The sequence below is a fragment of the Staurois parvus genome, unplaced genomic scaffold (genome assembly GCF_062004578.1).
Source record: "Staurois parvus isolate SC_StPar_1 unplaced genomic scaffold, SC_StPar_1.0 ptg000136l, whole genome shotgun sequence".
Classification (NCBI taxonomy): domain Eukaryota; kingdom Metazoa; phylum Chordata; class Amphibia; order Anura; family Ranidae; genus Staurois; species Staurois parvus.
In genome coordinates this window covers 1,451,234-1,471,743 of record NW_028317932.1, presented here as the reverse complement: position 1 = coordinate 1,471,743, position 20,510 = coordinate 1,451,234, and the positions used below count along the sequence as shown (strand labels likewise).

The 20,510-nt window shown below is 45.4% G+C and overlaps 1 protein-coding gene across 1 annotated transcript in view; it reads right to left on the bottom strand.

The window, feature by feature from the left end:
* The window catches only part of XYLB (xylulokinase), a 202,066-nt gene extending 192,332 nt beyond the window's left edge, over positions 1 to 9,734 (bottom strand). Inside the window, exons 1-3 of the mRNA XM_089673122.1 lie at positions 9,509 to 9,734; positions 6,425 to 6,507; positions 1,021 to 1,090 (exon numbers count right to left, since the gene is read on the bottom strand). Coding sequence (XP_089529248.1) covers positions 1,021 to 1,090; positions 6,425 to 6,507; positions 9,509 to 9,556 — 201 coding nt within the window. The 5' untranslated portion in view covers positions 9,557 to 9,734. The remainder of the gene's footprint in view (positions 1 to 1,020; positions 1,091 to 6,424; positions 6,508 to 9,508) is intronic.
* Between the last annotated feature and the right edge of the window lie 10,776 nt (positions 9,735 to 20,510).

The window sequence follows — 20,510 nt, the reverse complement described above, 5'->3', positions numbered from 1 at the left end:
TCTCCGTGTGTTCCTGACCAGACCAACCACCTAGAGGGAGGACATCTTCCCTTATCCCAGACCAGACCCTAAAGGAGGCTTCTGTGGATTTTGCTTAATGCACATTTACATTGTGCATCTGGTGAGTGCACAATCTCTCTATATTACTTGGAACATCATCACGGATTATAAGGAGAGCGCAATATAGTATATCCATTAGTCTTTAGTGACAGTACGGAACATTTATTCTTTATTCTTTACATATGGACTGTTTTACTGTACGTATAGTCACTTAGATTATAATTTGCATATCAATTTGCATTACATTTTTAGCGCTACACTATTTATTTGTAACTTTGTATATTGTAGCAGCCTTTCTCAACCAGGGTTCTGTGGAACTCTAGGTTTCCTCCAGAGGCTGGTAGGAGTTCCTTGGGTTGTGAAAAATTGACCTCCGATTTAATGATGTCTCCATAGTTCCAGGGCCTCTCCTTCAGTCCGTGGGCTGAACATGGGAAATTTAACTTTTTATATTGTAGCAGCCTTTCTCGACCAGGGTTCTGTGGAACTCTAGGTTTCATCCAGAGGCTGGTAGGGGTTCCTTGGGTTGTGAAAGATTGACCTCCAATTTAATGGTGTCTCCTTAGTTCCAGGGCCAACACCACTTGGCAGAGCCAGCAGCATGATACCATAATATCTTATTGTAGGGGTCATTTCCCTATTCGCCTGCGATTATTTGGTTTTACAAGGGTTCCCTGAAACCTCAAAATTATTTTAGGGGTTCCTCTGGGTGAAAAGGGTTAAGTAAGGTTGCTGTATAGCCTTACCTTTGCACAGTGAACTTTCTCAACTGATCATTTTGTAATCATGAAGCATTGACCAGATTGGGGAACATTTTATAAACTACTGACTGTACACAGCTGTAAAGCCTTGTCTTTTCTTCTTGATGAAAATCAGGTATTGTATGCAACTCATACTTGTGTACAACCATGTCCAGAAGTCAGAGGTCAATGAATAATTAAGTCAGTAAGAATTTCTTACCTTAACCCACATTAACACAGGTGAAGTTACGGTCAACTTGTCACTGTGGATGTGGACCCCACCTTGTGTCCTGAAAATATGCATAAACATGTTGATTTTTCACAGTGCTATTATCTCCATTAACAAGAGTAACTAACTAAGAGTGCAAACACTGTGGAAAAGACTATTTTTACACTTTCTTTGTCAAAAATATGCACATTACGTATCCCCTCTAATTCTCCAGTCTATTTCTTATCCATTTTGGTATCCATCATTCACACAGAATTATCAGTGCAGTCCTTGGATGGCTGCATTGTTGAGTATTCGCCTTTCATACAACTGATCCCATTGTCCCCAGATTTATAACAGCAATTAGGACCCACACAAAATTCCTAGCTTCCCACTGAGAAGTAAAACACTTGGTCATAATCATGGGTAATTCTAAAGATGGTCATACACTAATAGATTCTTTTTGCTCAGCCTGCTGGCTGATCGAACTAAATTTAACAGATTCTTCCATCCACTCTCTACAGCACAGACAGATGAATCTGCAGTACCGCTTTTGTATTCTGACAGCCAGCACCATGAACTGTCAGAATAAGCGAACAGTAACTGCATTTAACTGGATGCAGCCCCTCTTTGGCCAACAATTTTTTCACCCTGCTCCTTCAATTTCTCAAAGGATGTCAGGTGGGAACGTTCTGAAAGGGCCACTCACAAATTAAAATTCAGTTGTTTCATCAGGAACCAGCTGAAATTCAATCAGTATAAGCTAAACTGTGTCCAGTATGTTGTGAATAATCAGAAGTAGGTAAAGCCACTAATTTAAAAGAGAAGTAGAGGTATATAGGCAGCTAATGTTACATGCAAATCTCAACCTTTACTCTAGACAGCTGATGTTGAATGCAAATCTCAGCCTTTTTCTCTAAAAGTTGAGCATCCCTATTGGCCAGCAAGACTGTCCATTCACATTAAAAGAATTGTAGAGAGGCTCATATGACAGCGGAGCATCTTTTACTGCCTCAGCTAGATTATACAGTTTTCAGAAGTCAGTAAGTGCATTAAAAGCATTTTAGAGTCTAGTACTGAAACCAGAGACCTAAATGAAGAAGGTTGGGGTTACTAAAAATATAAACCTACATACTCACCTCTATATTGCAGCATCACTGTGATGTGACCACTGATCGCTCAGTTCCTGGGATCTCAGAAAGGAGATTGATGACTGTCAGTCACCACTCTCTGATCTGCTCCTCCAGCACTTATTGAAGGCACGGCTGGAGAAGGGGCGGCTCAGCAAGCTTTGAGCAGTGAGGCCTCTGGGTGTAAAAAAATGACACTTTTTTTTACAAATTTGAAATTAGATGCATTGTTGTCTATGGAACAATGCATACAGTAAAGAGTAAAGGTCAGTTATAATGTTTACATTTGAGTTCAGTAATTTTATGTGCATACACGTTTACACATCTGTAAGCATCTTTACACAAGTATAAATGTGCATATTACAACACTGACAATAAAGAAGAATATTATTTGTCTATACATTTACGCAGCTTTACGTGTTTATGCACGTGTTTAGGAACATTTTAATCAGGATCTTTGTGTCAACAAGAGCCAGCTGTCAATCAGGCAACTGGGTGGATCCTGACAATATGGTCGGGATCCTTCTAGAGCTGCTCTGTGACATCAGTCAACAGATGGCTGATTCTGGGTCACAGGAGGGCACAAGAATGTGCACTCCTATGACCCACTAGAGGAGTATGGCCCAAAAAGCTTTGGCCACACATCTCTTTTAACCGTCTCCCACCCGCCATATAAGGAAATGTTGGGCAGGCGGCGGTTCTCTCATTCTGGGAGGACGTCATATGATGTCCTCCCACTCTAACTGCGCATGCGCACCCCCAGGGGCGTGCAGCGATCGGTGGTGTGCTGTGTCCCTGGGACACAGTGGATCACTGATCAGAGTAAAGAGCCAATGATGTCCAATCACAGCTTATCGCATGTAACAAGGAAATGCCGGTTATCGGCAGTCCTCTCCTCACACTGACAGCGCGTGTGGAGAGGAGAGCCAGTAATCGGCATTCCTCAGAGGGGACATCTACACTGATCATCAGGGCACTGATGATCAGTGCCCTGATGATCAATGTATCCCCATCAGTGCCGCATGTCAGAGCACATCAATGCCACCTGTAAGTGCCCATCAATGCCACCTGTAAGTGCCCATCAGTGCACATCAATGCCACATATCAGTGCCTACCAGTGCACATCAATGCCACATATCAGTGCCCATCAAAGCTACCTTTCAGTCCTGCCTATCAGTGCCAGTCAGTGCTGCCTATCAGTGCCAGTCAGTGCCGCCTATCAGTGACACCTAACAGTTCCAATCAGTGCCGCCTAATAGTTCCAGTTAGTGCCACCTACCAGTGTCAGTCAGTGCCGACAATTAGTGCTGCCTTTCATTCCCCATCAGTGATGCCTGTCAATGCCCACAAGTGATGCCTGTCAATGCCCATCAGTGCCACCTACCAGTGCCTCCTATCAGTGCAGCCTATCAGTGCCCATCACTGCAGCCTCATTAGCGCACATCAGTGGAGGAGAAAAATTACTTAATTACAACATTTTATAACAGAGACTAAGAAAAAACTTTTTTTTTCCAACATTTTCATTATTTTTTAGTTTGTTTATCAGAAAATAAAAAAACTTGTGGTGAATAAGTACCACCAAAAGAAAGCTCTATCTGTCTAAAAACAAAATGATAAAAATTTTGTTTGGGTACAATGTCGTATGACCGCGCAATTGTCATTCAAATTGCGACAGCGCTGAAAGCTGAAATTGGCCTGGGCAGGAAGGGGGTAAAAGTGCCCGGTAGGCAAATGGTTAATGCTTCCTCCCTACTTCTGAAAAGACTATATCAGTGAAGAAATAAGAAGAGACTTTAAATAATATTGAAGGATCCACCCACTAGTGCAGACCTCCTCACAAATCTATTTTATTTTTTATTTTGTTTATTTATTACAGGTACTTATATAGCGCTGTCCATTTAGGCAGCACTTTACATATATATTGTACATTCACATCAGTTACTGCCCTCAAGGGGTGTACAATCTAAGGTCCCTAACTCACATTCATACAAACACATACTAGGGCCGAGTTTAGACAGGAGCAAATTAAAGCAGAGTTCCAGCTGAATTTAAATAAATAAAAGTCAGCAGTTAAAAAAACTGTAGCTGCTGACTTTTAAAATACAGCCACTTACCTGTCCCTTGGTCCAGCGGTGTCCTCACCATTGCTGATTTCACCGGCCGTCTTCTCTCCCTGGTGCCGGCATCTTCAGTGTGGGCACCCGGCTGTGACAGCTTGCAGCTTCACAACCTGGTGCCCACTGCCCATGCAGGAGAAGCGCTGCGCTTTGTGAATGGTCCCGTAGTCTTCTGAGAACTGTCATGTGTCCAAGAAGACTACGGGAAAGAGGGGGGAGGACAACTTCCGCTTCCAATCACCTTAGGAGATTGCACCAAAAGTGAGAGCGGGTATCTGTCAAATTTGGGTAAAACCTCCCCAAAGGTGCCAATCCTTAATGGGGAGCAGGGGACAAAGCCTTAACTGAAAGCAGAACTTCCCCTTTTGGGTGGAGCTCCGCTTTAACTTACCAGCATGTTTTTGGAGTCTAGGAGGAAACTGGAGCAACTGGAGGAAACCCACACAGTTTTATTTTTTTTTTTTGAAGGACATTGTAAAAAGATATAAATAACCAACATGTGATGTCTCTCCCTGGTGTTAGAATTTGGTGTCAGCTGAGTGGGGAAACATCTAGCCTAAAGACAGCAGTAACATGCATAGCAGAAGGAAAAGATCCCTAAAGAATACAAACTGGATCTTCAAGTCATGACTTTAATAATAGCCACATTTTTTAGAAAGCATATAGGTTTTACCAAATTCTTGCAATGTGTAGCGAATTATCTCTGTTTTCCTGATAATCGGAACAAGGATGACTCATGAAATGAAGCTGTCAGGTGGTGAATTCTGACAGGCGGTATGTACTATCTTAATTGATACTATCATTGGGGCAGGGTGTACATTAAGCTTGCAGTTCTCACAGGGAGTAAAGTATTTGGCACTCTACTCCAGATCAATGGGATATAATGCAACTCACCCATCTGTGGTTTAGGATGGCTTTAGCGTAACTGTTTCTACAGCTGACACATCAATTACTTTCATCTCTGTAGGAAACTTGATATGCTCAACTCCATCTGCTCCAAATCTTTTCTCCATCAGTAGATCAAGTACTAAAGTCTAACAGATATGATGAAATGTTCTCTGGATTATGGAAAAAATACTCAACCTAAGCCATTATTTGATATGCACTGATCAACTGAATAACACACAGCACACAGCAGGATTCAGCATTCTTTCTACTATCCAATGCATCATCTTAAAGCAGCAGGTTTGCTTTAAAGCGGAGATTCGTTTCATTTAACTTTAAATAGTTTGTTTGGACCAAGCGTGATCCTGCAGTTCCAGATTAGGGAATTCCAGGAGCTGTGACATCACCCGCCAACATTGACACCAATGTCAGGGGGGTTTTATCCTGACACCCAAAATAAGGGGGATTTCTACACTGAACACCAATGTAAGGGGGGCATTTACACTGACCACTTGTGTAATGAAGAGATTCTACACTGACCCCAATGTAATAAGAAGGTTTACACTGACCATCACTGTCATGGGAAGGTTTACACCGAACCCAACATAGCGGAAGTACGGTATATACACTTACAACCAATGTAATGGAGACATGCTGATCAACAATGTAAAAGGGGTATTTACAGTGCCCCCCCCCCCCCTTTGGAAATCTCTGCATCCTCGTCCACCCCCTCTCAGTTCAGCTTTGCATCCTACATCCCCTGCCAACCTCAGCACCCCAAACTCCCCCTCTCTACCTACCACTAAAGTGCCCTCTGCTCACTTTTGCACCCCAGCCCCTACCCCTGCTTACCACTGCATACCCTCTCTCTGCTCACCTTTGTGCCCCAACATCTCCCTGCTCACCTTTGAACCCCAAAGAGTAATTCCTTCTCTGTTAACCTCTGCACCCCCCCTCCCATCCTTGATCACCTTTGCATCTAAAGAGTACCCCACAATCTACTTACTTCAGCACCCCTACTTTGCTCTCCTTTGCTCCTCAAATAGTAACCCCCTTCCCTCTACTCATCTCTGCTGCAGCACCCTTCAACTTTAATACCCGATGGCAGTGACAGGCAGGACTTCCAAGCCTGTTCCTGGTTGGTTAAATCCCCCAAGTGAGCAACATTTACTAGTGGACAAAACCTCATGGGGGCATGATTAGCATGTGTTCCTCAAGGCTTCATTCTGTAATCCCAGGACACAATTCAGGACATAGAATTCAAAGGACAGGTGAGTCACTTACCCAAATTCAGGTAGGTCTTTATCAAAGTGAACATTGTCCTCGTAGACAACTTGGAATCCTTCATTAACAGCAATAACCTTTAACTGTAAATTAGAAAACAGTTTTGAGTAGGTTTTAACTACACACAAGGTTATTTATTAAAGACAAACAACAACATGTAAAGGGTAGTACCCAGGGGCGGACTGACAACTCATGGGGCCCCCAGGCAATAGGGGATCATGGGGCCCCTGTGTCCTTGCCCAAACTCAAAAAAGCCTATGAAAAAGGTACCAGGGGCATCACATGGGGCCCCTTACTGACCCCGGGCCCTCGGGCAGTGCCCAAGTTTCCAAATGGTTGTTCTGAAATAGAAAACATAAAGGGGTTGATTTACTAAAGGCAAATAGACTGTGCACTTTGCAAAGTACAGTTGCACTCTGCAAGAGCAGTTACTCCAGAGCTTAGTAAATAAGGAGAAGCTCTGCTGACTTTTATCATCCAATCACATGCAGGCAAAAAAGCTCTTTTTTTTTCCTTGAATGTGATTGGGTATTGTTTGCAAAGTAAAGCTTCACCTCATTTACTAAGCTCTGGAACAACTGCACTTGTTGAGTCCAAGTGCACTTTGCAAAGTGCACAGTCTTTTTGCCTTTAGTAAATCAACCCTAAAATCGGATTGGCTGCCATGGGCTGTTGCGCTCTGGATGTGGACAAATAAAGCTAAAAGTAGGAGAAGTCTACAGAGTCTGCACACCATTTCAGTGACCTTGACAGCGCACCTGGCTCCCACCTATCCACCATTACAGTGTTACCTGTGGGTGGCAGCCAGGTGCATTGTTAGTGTCACTAGAATGGTGGATAGGTGGGAGCCAGGAGCACTTTGACAATTCACCAGGCTGAGACTTACCAATCCCTACCATTGTTTTGCAAATTCTAATGTATCTGGCTGCCACCAGGTGCGTGGCTCATTTCCCTGGGTCCCTTGCTAGCCAGTCCAGTTTCTCCACTTGCCTACTATGGTCCACCATTGGTTTCAGTAGGCCTTACCTTATTGCTGGAGGTGTCCCCACTTGCCCCTATCAGGAAGGGCAGCTGGTGACCACAGTCCCAGAGACCTCCTCCGGACTGTTCTGCTGACACACAGCACCTCCTTCTCTCCTGGCTTCCAGTGTAGAGCACAGCTCAGGGGGCAAGACTCGAAGAAATGCCACCATGTTTATATTTTATATCTCTGCAATAGGAATTCTGGATGAGATTGAACATTCCGCTGTCACAAACTGTGAGCAGGCAGGCTCTTCATTATAGAAGGGACATGCAATGTCTTTTCTGCAATAAAATACACCTACTTCTCTGCTCGCTGTCTTCTCCAGCATGTAAACTGAGCTGCGCATGCGTAGCTCAGCTTGCATTACCAGTATGGTCCCTGTGTGCCGGCATGACTGACCCCTGCTCATGCGCAGGAGTGACTTCATCCCACGCCAGCCAAGAAAGATGGCCCAAGAATGGCACACAGAAAAAAAAGATGCTGGCATCAAGGAAGGACGGGGACCATTGATAGAAAGGTAAGCTTACCTCCTCTTTAAGGACCCCAGTGTTGCAGAGCAGAAGTGCAAACCACTAAGCCACTGTGCTGCTCTGTTGGCAATGACTTACATTAGTTAACATGCATTTACCCTAGGTTCAAACCTATGCGTTTTCCGCAGCGTTTTGCATAAACACACTACAGTCCATTTAACATGATTTCCTATGGGACACATTCACATCTCTGCGTTTTCACCCAGTGCATTTTTTGGAAAGGGTCAGGGACTTTTTTAATGCAAAAAGTTGCATTTTTTGTTCCATAGACTTCAATGGAAACGCTGCAGAAAAGGATGTAGTGCGGTTTTTATGTGTTTTTTATGCTTTTTAAACTGCCTACTAACAAGGAAAAAAAAATTTATCAAAAGAATACCGCAAAATACATGTGCAAAAATGCAAAATGCACCACCAAACACACTGCAGAAACAGATCAAACACAAACTGCATAGGTGTGAACCTAGCCTTACTGGACATTTCTAAATGTATATGATTTTAAGGACCCATTCACACTAGAAACTGCACATCTACTGCACGTTTTGTCTTTGCACATTTGCATGCATTTGATGCACGTATTTATGTGCGTTTCCATGCAGTTAACACACATTTTTTCTATCTGCATTTGTCCTGTGAGGTCATTTCCATCTTCTTTTTTTCCTTGGGCTTCCATGTGCACTGTGATGCATTGCAGTGTGTTTATATGCGTTTCTGTGCTTTTTTGCGCATTTGCACTGCACTGCAATGGCGTGAGCTATGCCCATAGGATAGCCTGGATTTTGGACTGTCAATGCAGTTGGAGTGCAGTCAAAAATGTATCCAACTGCAAGTGGTGTGAAAAGGCCCTAAATGATATACAGTAAATCACACTAAGCATTTACCTGTGTTTAGGTTTGTTCAGAGAAAATAGAATTCTGTGCGTCCAGGGACAGATTAAATACTATTACCATGTCTAATTGCATGTAAACGCATGTACATTTAAACACAGGAGGACTTGATCTGGGAAGCATAAAGTTTGTTTAATTCATCTGCATTTAAATAAAGCAAACGCAGGAGGCTTGTGTGAATGTAGTGTAAAGCCTTGTACACATGATGAGAATATCGGACGAATGATTGCCCCTTTTTTATTGCATGCTAATCTCCATATCGAAAATGAAGAGATAACTAAAACTATGAATATTCTCCTATGACAGAATACAACTTTGGAAGTGATGTAATGTATTGTATTGAAATGTATTCTTTTGTTTCTGAGCATGCATGGTTTTGGTCTTCCAATTTTTTACTATACTGATTAAAGGAAAATCATTCACTCTGGTATCGTACGAAAAAAAGTTTGTGTTTGTCCCTTCGGATAATTTCACATGAACTGTCATGATTGGCTCTTGAAAGCTGTGTACTAAGGATCAGATTATCGTGCAATTGTTTATTTTTCCTCCGATTTTCTGATCGTGTGTACTAGGCACAAGAAGACCATATGTCGTATTTCCTCTGCAGATGGTCAGAGATTGTCATTACATGAACAATGCATATTACCTGCTGAGTGCTGAAGTCAAAGCCCAAATAATAGGCAGCAGAGGCCATGGGATGGGATCACGCTGGCTGCAGCCCTGCGTCTCTGAGCGTCCACCGAGGTCCTGACATAAATCAGTAACCAGATGCAGCTCCAGTGGGTTCTAGTTAAAGGATTACAGGAAGCAAAGGGCGATTTGTGACATGGTTTATTCATACAGCACTCTGATCACATCAAACTTTGCATGTCTCTCTCCTTACTTCCTGTAGCGCGCTGACAGCTTCCTTCCTGATCCTCTTGTCACTGTAATACGATTCCCCAAATTATGGAGCCGAGGATCCACATCTGAAGCTGTGGCAGGCAGGGTCTCTGCAGCACTTGTAGAACTAGAATTTCCAGTATGCCCTGCGGTGATTGTAGCCGTAGTAGTTCACCTGCAAAAAAAACAGCTGAGTTCTGCCTGTGATACTTTTTATTATTTGCACTAACATCCAAATTTTCAGGACGAGCTTTCATAGTGTAACCCCCTTCTTTTCAAGGTCCAAGCAGTCCTCAAAGATTATGTAACAGAAGCTAATATATAGGTGAGCTCTGGCGATATCTGGGGAGCAGCTGGCACACAAGGTGAAGGTAACAATCCCCTACAATAGTATATGTAAGAAAGTGCAGCGCTAATAGAAAAAAATATATATTGCGGAATGGTAAAGTGCAACACATAAAAGTGCAAAAAAAAAAATTAGTAAATGTGAAATCTAAAAATCAAACAATATGGTAAAGTGCATCATGAATGTAATGAGCTGAGTGAAACAGTAAAGTGCATCAAGTAAAAGCACAAAAATATCAGCTAAACAGCTCAAAAAGCAAATGCCAAACAATAAAGTGTATCATGGGCAGAATCTAAATAAAATAATAAATAAAAAGCTAATTGGTGCTGCGCTTAAATACAATAATGTCTGTGGTGATCCGTGAAGTAAAGTGCAGTAGTAAATGATGTTACGATAAACATATAAAATCTGAGATATATAAATAGGATAACACTCTACATCAATGTCCGTGGTTAAACGTGCTATTTATATAGTCAAATATCCATAAATGGAAGCAATTGTCCGTGAAACCATAAGGCACAGTATAATCAAGGTGCAGAGTGCAAATGTGCTGATGATCACACAAAAGAATTCACCACCTCTCTCAGATGTACACTCACCAGATGAAAACTGGTAACAGGCAATCCAGCATTAAACATCTGAGAATAGAAGGCGGCCAAAGGGTTAAACCAGACCAAATTCGTCCTGGGCACTCGGATGGGAAGTCAGCCCTTGTCCTAAAGGGAATAGCTCACCACAGGAGCCAATAAGGTTGCACATAGTGTAGTATTTATTAGATCATTAAAAAGTATCGACGTGGAAATAGAAATCAAAAAGCATAAAGATGGCCATCGCTCCGACCATCGGCGTGACGTTAGCAAATGGCGGCTCCACCCAACACGTTTCGTGCGCATGCACATCCTCAGGGGTACGCCTATTGCCAACGTCATCTGCAAGTTCAGTTTAAGGGCTCATGTACACTGCAGCTGATAAACTTACGTTTATGAGCTGTTCAGCGTTTTTTTCAGCAGCCCCTGAACTCACTCTAATGTTTTCCTATGTGTTCATGTACATATCTTCGTTTACAATCGTTTACAGGCATTTGAGTTTACAGTCGTTTTTTTTAACTCAGAAAACTTGCGTTCAGCAGCCAATTTTATAAACATTGCAAATGCAAAATGCTTGTAAATGCGGCTAAACACGGCAAATCGCGTTTATAAGCATTTGCTTTTGAAATTTTTTTTAACTCTTCCAGTTCTCGATGCTGTCCAGAACCTTTTTTCATCATGAAAAATGCATGCAAAGCGTTGTTAAGGTACTCAAATAGACAAAACACTGAACACAGGATGTTCCTACCAAGCTTGTCACACATGGTAATGACTAATTCACACCTTAGACCTCTCCCACCCTTGGAAACAAAAGATATGTTAATGACCATTCACACCTCAAATTCCTCATGAAGACCCCCTGCCAGGTGGCCTTAATGACTCTCTCCAACAGACACCTTTCCCACCCTTGGAAACAAAAGAAATGTTAATGAGCAACTCACACCTAAGCTAACATCAACACATACTACTGTCTCTTCTTCTACTCTCTCTATTTCTCTGAAACGTATGAAATAGTTAATAATTTGCCACTTTTCAGTGCATTCTGGGCATTTGGGACGTTCTCCTGTGCTTATCTTTAAAAAAACGCTTCTAAACGCATACGTGCATAAACGTGTTATGAAACACAGCTAAACAGACGTTTTTTAACCTACGTTTTCCAGCAGCCAGTTTCCATCATTCAGAAGTGTCCCGTGTATACGGGGCCTAAATAGCCAGCAGGGCACAAAATTAGTCAGGCTCACTCAGCTCGTTACATTCTTGATGCACTTTACCATATTGTTTGATTTTTAGATATCGCATTTACTAATGTTTTTTGCACTGTTATGTGTTGCACTTTACAATTCCGCAATATATATATTTTTTTTTCAGCGCTGCACTTTCTTACATATAGTACTCAAAGATTGGCTTGGACCTTGAGAAAGGAGGTACACCCCGAAAGTTCATCCTGAAAATTTGTATGTTAGTGCAAATAAAACAAATATCACAGACGGAAGGAATTCAATTTTTTCTATATGCCTTACGCAGAACTTAGTAAGAAAGCAGAATGCAAACACCAGAATGTACAAAGTCGCACACAAGTTGCATGTATAACATTAAGGTGCAACTTTCATGCGACTTTGGAGGATTTATAGTGAAGTCTGTGTCCCTCAAGTCACATGAAAGTCTGACCAAAGTACTGCAGGAACTAATTGCAAGTTGCTGCAACTTGAAGCCTCACAGATATGAATGGTGCTCATTGGGAAACATGGACCCCAAAGTTGCATAACAAGTCGCACAAGTGTGAATGAGTTCTAAACTTGTTTTAGTTTTGAATAGAGTATGGAATGATTACATAATATGTAAACCCAACATTTCCTATTCCTATTTTCAAGTTCTCTTTGTATTGCTTCCTTTATGTCAAATCCCCCCCCCCCTCGCACAGTCATTCACTGGGAAGATCAGTGTGCTGCTGTTTCTCCTCCCTCACCTCACTGAACTCCTTATGCAGCTGAGAATAGAGGGTATGTGATCACTTATAAGCTCCAAGGAGCAGGGCCCTCCTTACTCTCTTCTATTGAACTGTATGTATTGAACTGTATCGTTGCAGTATTGTCTCGCCTTATATTGTAAAGCGCTGAGCAAACTGTTGGCGCTATACAAATCCTGTATTATAATAATAATTATCAAAAGGGAATATCTATACACAGATGTTTTACATTTTATTTCCAGTTTAAACTGAATAGGTTGTTTATATGTTCTTTAACCACTTGGTCTCCTGAGGATTTACCCCCCCCCCCCCCTTCCTGACCAGGCTATTTTTCCTCTGCGTTACTTTAACTGATAATTGCGCAGTCATGCAACGCTGCACCCAAATTATGTATGTCCTTTTTTCCCACAAATAGAGCTTTCTTTCGGTATTTGATCGCCTGTACAGTTTTTATTTTTTTGCGCTATAAAAAAAAAAGACCGACAATTTTGAGAAAAAAAAATAAAAAATGTTCAGTGTCCTGATGATCAGTGTAGATGTCCCCTCTTAGGAATGCCGCTTATCGGCTCTACTCTCCTCATGCATTGTCAGCTTGAGGAGAGGACTGCCGATAACCAGCATTTCCTGTTTACATGCAATCAGCTGTGATTGGACACAGTTGATCACATGATAGAGCCTGTGTCATTGGCTCTTTACTGTGATCAGTGATCCACTGTGTTCCAGGGACACAGCACACCACCGATCGACGTGCACCTCAGGGGTAGCTAGAGTGGGAGGACGTTATATGGCATCCTCCCAGAACGAGAGAGCCACTGCCTGCCTGTCATTTCCTTATATGGTGGGCGGGAGGCGGTGAAACCCGTAAGCAGGGCCAAGCGTTTGGTGCCTGGAGAGGAGAGAATGCACCCGGAGACCAAGGAATGAAAAATGAGGGCTCTAACATATGAGCCCGAAAGCATGGGAATGTGGATGCCATCCCTTAATTTAATTGAAAAAAAAAAATTCTCCTCAGGAATAAGTAGGAATTAGGTTAGGGCCCCTTTAACCACTTGAGCTCCAGAGGATTTACCCCCCTTAATGACCAGGCCTCTTTTTGCTACTCGGTGCTGCACTAATTCAATTGATAATTGCGCGGTCATGCAATGCTGCACCCAAACGAAATTTAGGTCCTTTTTTTCACACAAATAGAGCTTTCTTTCGTTGGTATTTGATCATCTGTGCGCTTTTTATTTTTCACGCTATAAACAAAAAAGGGCCAAAAATTTTGAAGAAAAACAATATTTTTTACTTTCAGCTATAAAAAATATATAGTAAACTCAAAGTTGGTTATAAATTTAGGCCAAAATGTATTCTGCTCCATGTTTTTGGTAAATAAAATCCCAGTGAGTGTATATTGATTGCTTTGTGTGAAAGTTATAGCGTCTACAAACTATGGTATATATACTGCAATTTACGCCATTTTTCTGCTATACAGCGCTGCGCTAGTTTAACGGACAATTGCGCGGTCATGCAATACGGTACATAAATGAAATTTACATCCTTTTTTTCCCCACAAATTGAGCTTTCTTTTGGTGGTATTTGATTGCCTATGCGGTTTTTATTTTTTACGCTATAAAAAAAAAAGCCTGACAATTTTGAGGAAAAAAAAAACTATATTTTGGACTTTTTGCTATAAAACATGTCCAGTAAAAAAAAAAGCAAAAATCAAATTTAGTCATAAATTTCTGCCAAAATGCATTCTGCGACATGTGTTTGCTAAAAAAAAAACAATACGTGTAAATTAATTGGTTTACGTGAAAGTTATAGCGTTTACAAATGGCAGGAAAGATACTGGGATTTTTAGGGTTTTTTTTATACTAATAATGGCGGCGATCAGCGAATTATGGCGGCGATCAGTGACTTATGGCAGCGACCAGCGACTTATGGTGGGACTGCGGGACTGCGGCGGACATTCTGACATTGGGGGGTACTGACTTGGGGTCACTGACATCCCCAAAACACTAATACAATGATCAGTGCAAAAAAAAAAAACACTGACACTGTACTAATGGCACTGGGAGGAAGGGGTTAACTTTATTTTGCAGGGAAGGGTTATCTGTGTGAGGGGGAGTGTTTTACTAGGGGGCGGGGGTGTGCTGGACGGGACAAGGCTGATCAAGAGAGAGAAACTCTTCTGTCTCGATCAGCTCGTTCTCGAGCTGTCAGGGAAGTGACAGACAGCACACCTACTGCAGCTGTGCTGTCTGTCACTGTTTTCCGCCGATCGCCGGGAAACAGCCGGTAAGGACCGGCTGTGACCCGGCGACTAACATCCGCGGCGGTGATCGGCGGGACAGATAGGACGGCGGCGCGCCTCGCGCGGGCCCCCTATCTGTTTACAAAACACACATTTTAAAACGTGGTTTTGCCTGCCCGTGCCGCCCTGCCGCCGTATTTCTACAGTGGCAGGGCAGCAAGTGGTTAAGAAATCTGACAGGGAAAAAAGCAGGAAGAGAATAACCACATGACCTTGGAAAAAGCGAGAAAATCACGTGACCTAGAACATTCTGGAATTTTTTGGGGTTCATTTTATAAAGGGCACTCCGTGACAGAATTCTTACAGTTGGCCAGAGTTGGCAATGGGCTCCCCACCCTCCCTCCCTCGTCACAAGGCACTGTGTATGTGGTTTGTGTCACCTTTTCTATAGAAAAGGGGGACTTATTGATAGAATTATTTCAGATAGCTCGAGTCCTAAAAGACTGAGCAAGTTTATTCATGGTTGATAATTAAAGTGTAAGAGTTTTGAATAAATTATATTGCAAATTTATTTTATGTTATGTGTAATTACCAATAAAAGTGCCGCAGCCAAAATTTTATGCCAAAGGAAGAAATATTGTGTGTGAGTCATTATTTAAATGTAAATAAGTGTAGTTATTTCGGGAATGAGGGATAGCATGCGGCCTGCATTCCCATGCAGCAAAGTATAGTAACAAGAAAGTTCTGACAAAGCGGTAACAGGGTCTGTGTAGCACAGCTCAGCCCAGCAGAGCAGCACTTACGGAGGTGGCTGGAAGGCAGTCTGGCAAAGAGGCACTAAGGGCAGGATGAACTCCTGGCTGCAACACAGGCGGCAGTCCCTATACTGTCCCTCCTCCACAGGAACCTTTTCCTATGCTAAATATGCTGTGCCTGATCAGTGGGTTCCTGGCCCTGACCTAACCACTTCACAAATGCGTGCCAAGTGCAGGGGGACATTGCTATTTATAAGCATTGCCCACACTAATGATGGCCACCAAAGACACCCACTGCAGCAGTGTCCAATTTGGACAGCTGCTCTCCTGATGATACGGAGGCCTCAGAGGAACATGAGTTCCTGCTGCCTTCCGCTCTCTGGATGGCCGCTGATTAAACAGTTCTACCTGTGTCGGCAGGCCGACCTGCACCTGTCTAGAAACCTGCCTATGTCATGGGGGATTTTCCTTTATTTCATGTATCTGAAACCCAAAAGGAAATAAGAGGAAATCTCTGCAAAGTAAAGTTTTGGTATTTCAAGTAGGAATGGCAGCCCATGAATCTGCTTCAGCATGGGTTAACTTAAATGGATATTCTTGTTTATCTCATGTTCTAATAAAACAAAAGTGCTAAAATCACTTTATAATGTGTTTTTGTTATAAAGGAGAAAGGAGCCCAAGTGATAATTGTTATCTGTGGCCTTCAAATTGACATGTCTATTTAGCAGTGCTTGCTAGTGAATGGAGGATTGCGTCATTCATGGTTAGACTGACGTTTCTATTACTATTGATAGGCAGTGAAGTATACTTGACTGATTGAACTATCCACCCACAAACATAAAGTAGAACTGAAGGCAAAACATTTCTCACTTTGGATACAGTAAAGGAGGGTTATAACTAGAGATGAGCGAATTATTCAAAAATTCGATTCGGCTGATTCGGCGAATTCGCGGAATAAATTTGATTCGAGTCGAATATATTCGCTGCGAATTTAACTTATAAAAAGGGTGTTTCTAGGCTTCAGAGAGCCTTTATATTAGTGCAGAACACTGTACCTTTAATTTAAATGCCCTTGGAGTCTGCTGGGGAAGAGAAATAATACTGTCAGTCAGTATGACATGCAGATGAGTGCCGTCGATCTTAGAATCACCGCACACTTCACTCATTTGGGCAGTCACGGGGCCAAAACCAGAGTGTGGAGCCACAGTGTGGCGGTGGAGGCAGCAGCAATGGGAGGCCATACAGCACCCTATGAAAAAATGGAACCCACCAGCAGTGTGAGGAGACCTGAAAGTGGCACATGGCAGAGTGTGGCGATAGAGACAGCAGCAATGGGAGGCCGTACAGGGACCCATGACACACTCTGGACCTGGCAGCAGCATGAGGAGGCGGTACAGGGGCCCATGACAGATTACGGGCCTGGCAGCAGCATGAGGAGTCGGTACGGGTCCCATGGCAGATTACGGGCCTGGCAGCAGCAATGGGAGGCCATACAGCACCCTATGACAAAATGGAACCCACCAGCAGTGTGAGGAGACCTGAAAGTGGCACATGGCAGAGTGTGGCGATGGAGACAGCAGCAATGGGAGGCCGTACAGGGACCCATGACACACTCTGGACCTGGCAGCAGCATGAGGAGGCGGTACAGGGGCCCATGACAGATTACGGGCCTGGCAGCAGCATGAGGAGTCGGTACGGGGGCCAAAGCAGATTACGGGCCTGGCAGCAGCAATGGGAGGCCGTACAGGTACCCATGACACACTCTGGACCTGGCAGCAGCATGAGGAGGCGGTACAGGGGCCCATGACAGATTACAGGCCTGGCAGCAGCATGAGGAGTCGGTACGGTGGCCGATGGCAGATTACGGGCCTGGCAGCAGCAATGGGAGGCCCGTAATCTGCCAGCACCCTATGAGAAAATGGAACCCACCAGCAGTGTGAGGAGACCTGAAAGTGGCACATGGCAGAGTGTGGCGATGGAGACAGCAGCAATGGGAGGCCGTACAGGGACCCATGACACACTCTGGACCTGGCAGCAGCATGAGGAGGCGGTACAGGGGCCCATGACAGATTACGGGCCTGGCAGCAGCATGAGGAGTCAGTACGGGGGCCCATGGCAGATTACGGGCCTGGCAGCAGCAATGGGAGGCCATACAGCACCCTATGACAAAATGGAACCCACCAGCAGTGTGAGGAGACCTGAAAGTGGCACATGGCAGAGTGTGGCGATGGAGACAGCAGCAATGGGAGGCCGTACAGGGACCCATGACACACTCTGGACCTGGCAGCAGCATGAGGAGGCGGTACAGGGGCCCTTGACAGATTACGGGCCTGGCAGCAGCATGAGGAGTCGGTACGGGGGCCCATGGCAGATTACGGGCCTGGCAGCAGCAATGGGAGGCCGTTCAGGGACCCATGACACACTCTGGACTTGGCAGCAGCATGAGGAGGCGGTACAGGGGCCCATGACAGATTACGGGCCTGGCAGCAGCATGAGGAGTCGGTACGGGGGCCCATGGCAGATTACGGGCCTGGCAGCAGCAATGGGAGGCCCGTAATCTGCCAGCACCCTATGACAAAATGGAACCCACCAGCAGTGTGAGGAGACCTGAAAGTGGCACATGGCAGAGTGTGGCGATGGAGACAGCAGCAATGGGAGGCCGTACAGGGACCCATGACACACTCTGGACCTGGCAGCAGCATGAGGAGGCGGTACAGGGGCCCATGACAGATTACGGGCCTGGCAGCAGCATGAGGACTCGGCACGGGGGCCCATGGCAGATTACGGGCCTGGCAGCAGCAATGGGAGGCCCGTAATCTGCCAGCACCCTATGACAAAATGGAACCCACCAGCAGTGTGAGGAGACCTGAAAGTGGCACATGGCAGAGTGTGGCGATGGAGACAGCAGCAATGGGAGGCCGTACAGGTACCCATGACACACTCTGGACCTGGCAGCAGCATGAGGAGGCGGTACAGGGGCCCATGACAGATTACAGGCCTGGCAGCAGCATGAGGAGTCGGTACGGTGGCCGATGGCAGATTACGGGCCTGGCAGCAGCAATGGGAGGCCCGTAATCTGCCAGCACCCTATGAGAAAATGGAACCCACCAGCAGTGTGAGGAGACCTGAAAGTGGCACATGGCAGAGTGTGGCGATGGAGACAGCAGCAATGGGAGGCCGTACAGGGACCCATGACACACTCTGGACCTGGCAGCAGCATGAGGAGGCGGTACAGGGGCCCATGACAGATTACGGGCCTGGCAGCAGCATGAGGAGTCAGTACGGGGGCCCATGGCAGATTACGGGCCTGGCAGCAGCAATGGGAGGCCATACAGCACCCTATGACAAAATGGAACCCACCAGCAGTGTGAGGAGACCTGAAAGTGGCACATGGCAGAGTGTGGCGATGGAGACAGCAGCAATGGGAGGCCGTACAGGGACCCATGACACACTCTGGACCTGGCAGCAGCATGAGGAGGCGGTACAGGGGCCCTTGACAGATTACGGGCCTGGCAGCAGCATGAGGAGTCGGTACGGGGGCCCATGGCAGATTACGGGCCTGGCAGCAGCAATGGGAGGCCGTTCAGGGACCCATGACACACTCTGGACTTGGCAGCAGCATGAGGAGGCGGTACAGGGGCCCATGACAGATTACGGGCCTGGCAGCAGCATGAGGAGTCGGTACGGGGGCCCATGGCAGATTACGGGCCTGGCAGCAGCAATGGGAGGCCCGTAATCTGCCAGCACCCTATGACAAAATGGAACCCACCAGCAGTGTGAGGAGACCTGAAAGTGGCACATGGCAGAGTGTGGCGATGGAGACAGCAGCAATGGGAGGCCGTACAGGGACCCATGACACACTCTGGACCTGGCAGCAGCATGAGGAGGCGGTACAGGGGCCCATGACAGATTACGGGCCTGGCAGCAGCATGAGGAGTCAGTACGGGGGCCCATGGCAGATTACGGGCCTGGCAGCAGCAATGGGAGGCCATACAGCACCCTATGACAAAATGGAACCCACCAGCAGTGTGAGGAGACCTGAAAGTGGCACATGGCAGAGTGTGGCGATGGAGACAGCAGCAATGGGAGGCCGTACAGGGACCCATGACACACTCTGGACCTGGCAGCAGCATGAGGAGGCGGTACAGGGGCCCATGACAGATTACGGGCCTGGCAGCAGCATGAGGACTCGGCACGGGGGCCCATGGCAGATTACGGGCCTGGCAGCAGCAATGGGAGGCCCGTAATCTGCCAGCACCCTATGACAAAATGGAACCCACCAGCAGTGTGAGGAGACCTGAAAGTGGCACATGGCAGAGTGTGGCGATGGAGACAGCAGCAATGGGAGGCCGTACAGGGACCCATGACACACTCTGGACCTGGCAGCAGCAAGAGGAGGCGGTACAGGGGCCCATGGCAGAGTGGCGAAGCGTAAGCAGCTTAAATTGAAGGCCATACAGAGGCCTATGTTAAAAATAATAACATGTTTGGGGCATGATTCATGGCGGATTTAGTCAGTTGTGTCAGGAACTGGTGGTTTGAAATCCAGACTAATCCACGCCTGATTCATTTTCACAAACGTGAGTCTCTCCACACTTTGGGTGGACAGTCGTGTCCTCCGCGGAGTTACAATACCTCCTGCCGCACTAAACACGCGCTCCGATGCCACGCTACTGGCCGGGCATGACAGCCTTTCAAGGGCAAATTCAGCTAGTTGGGGCCAAAGGTCAAGTTTCGTTGCCCAGTAGTCAAGGGGATTGTCTACCTCGGTTGGCAGGGTGCTGTCCAAGTAGGCCCAAGCCTGTTGTTTGAGGTCCTGCTCCAGGTCCACCTGATGCTGCTGCTGCTGCGGCTGGTTAGTAGTTTCCTCACTGCG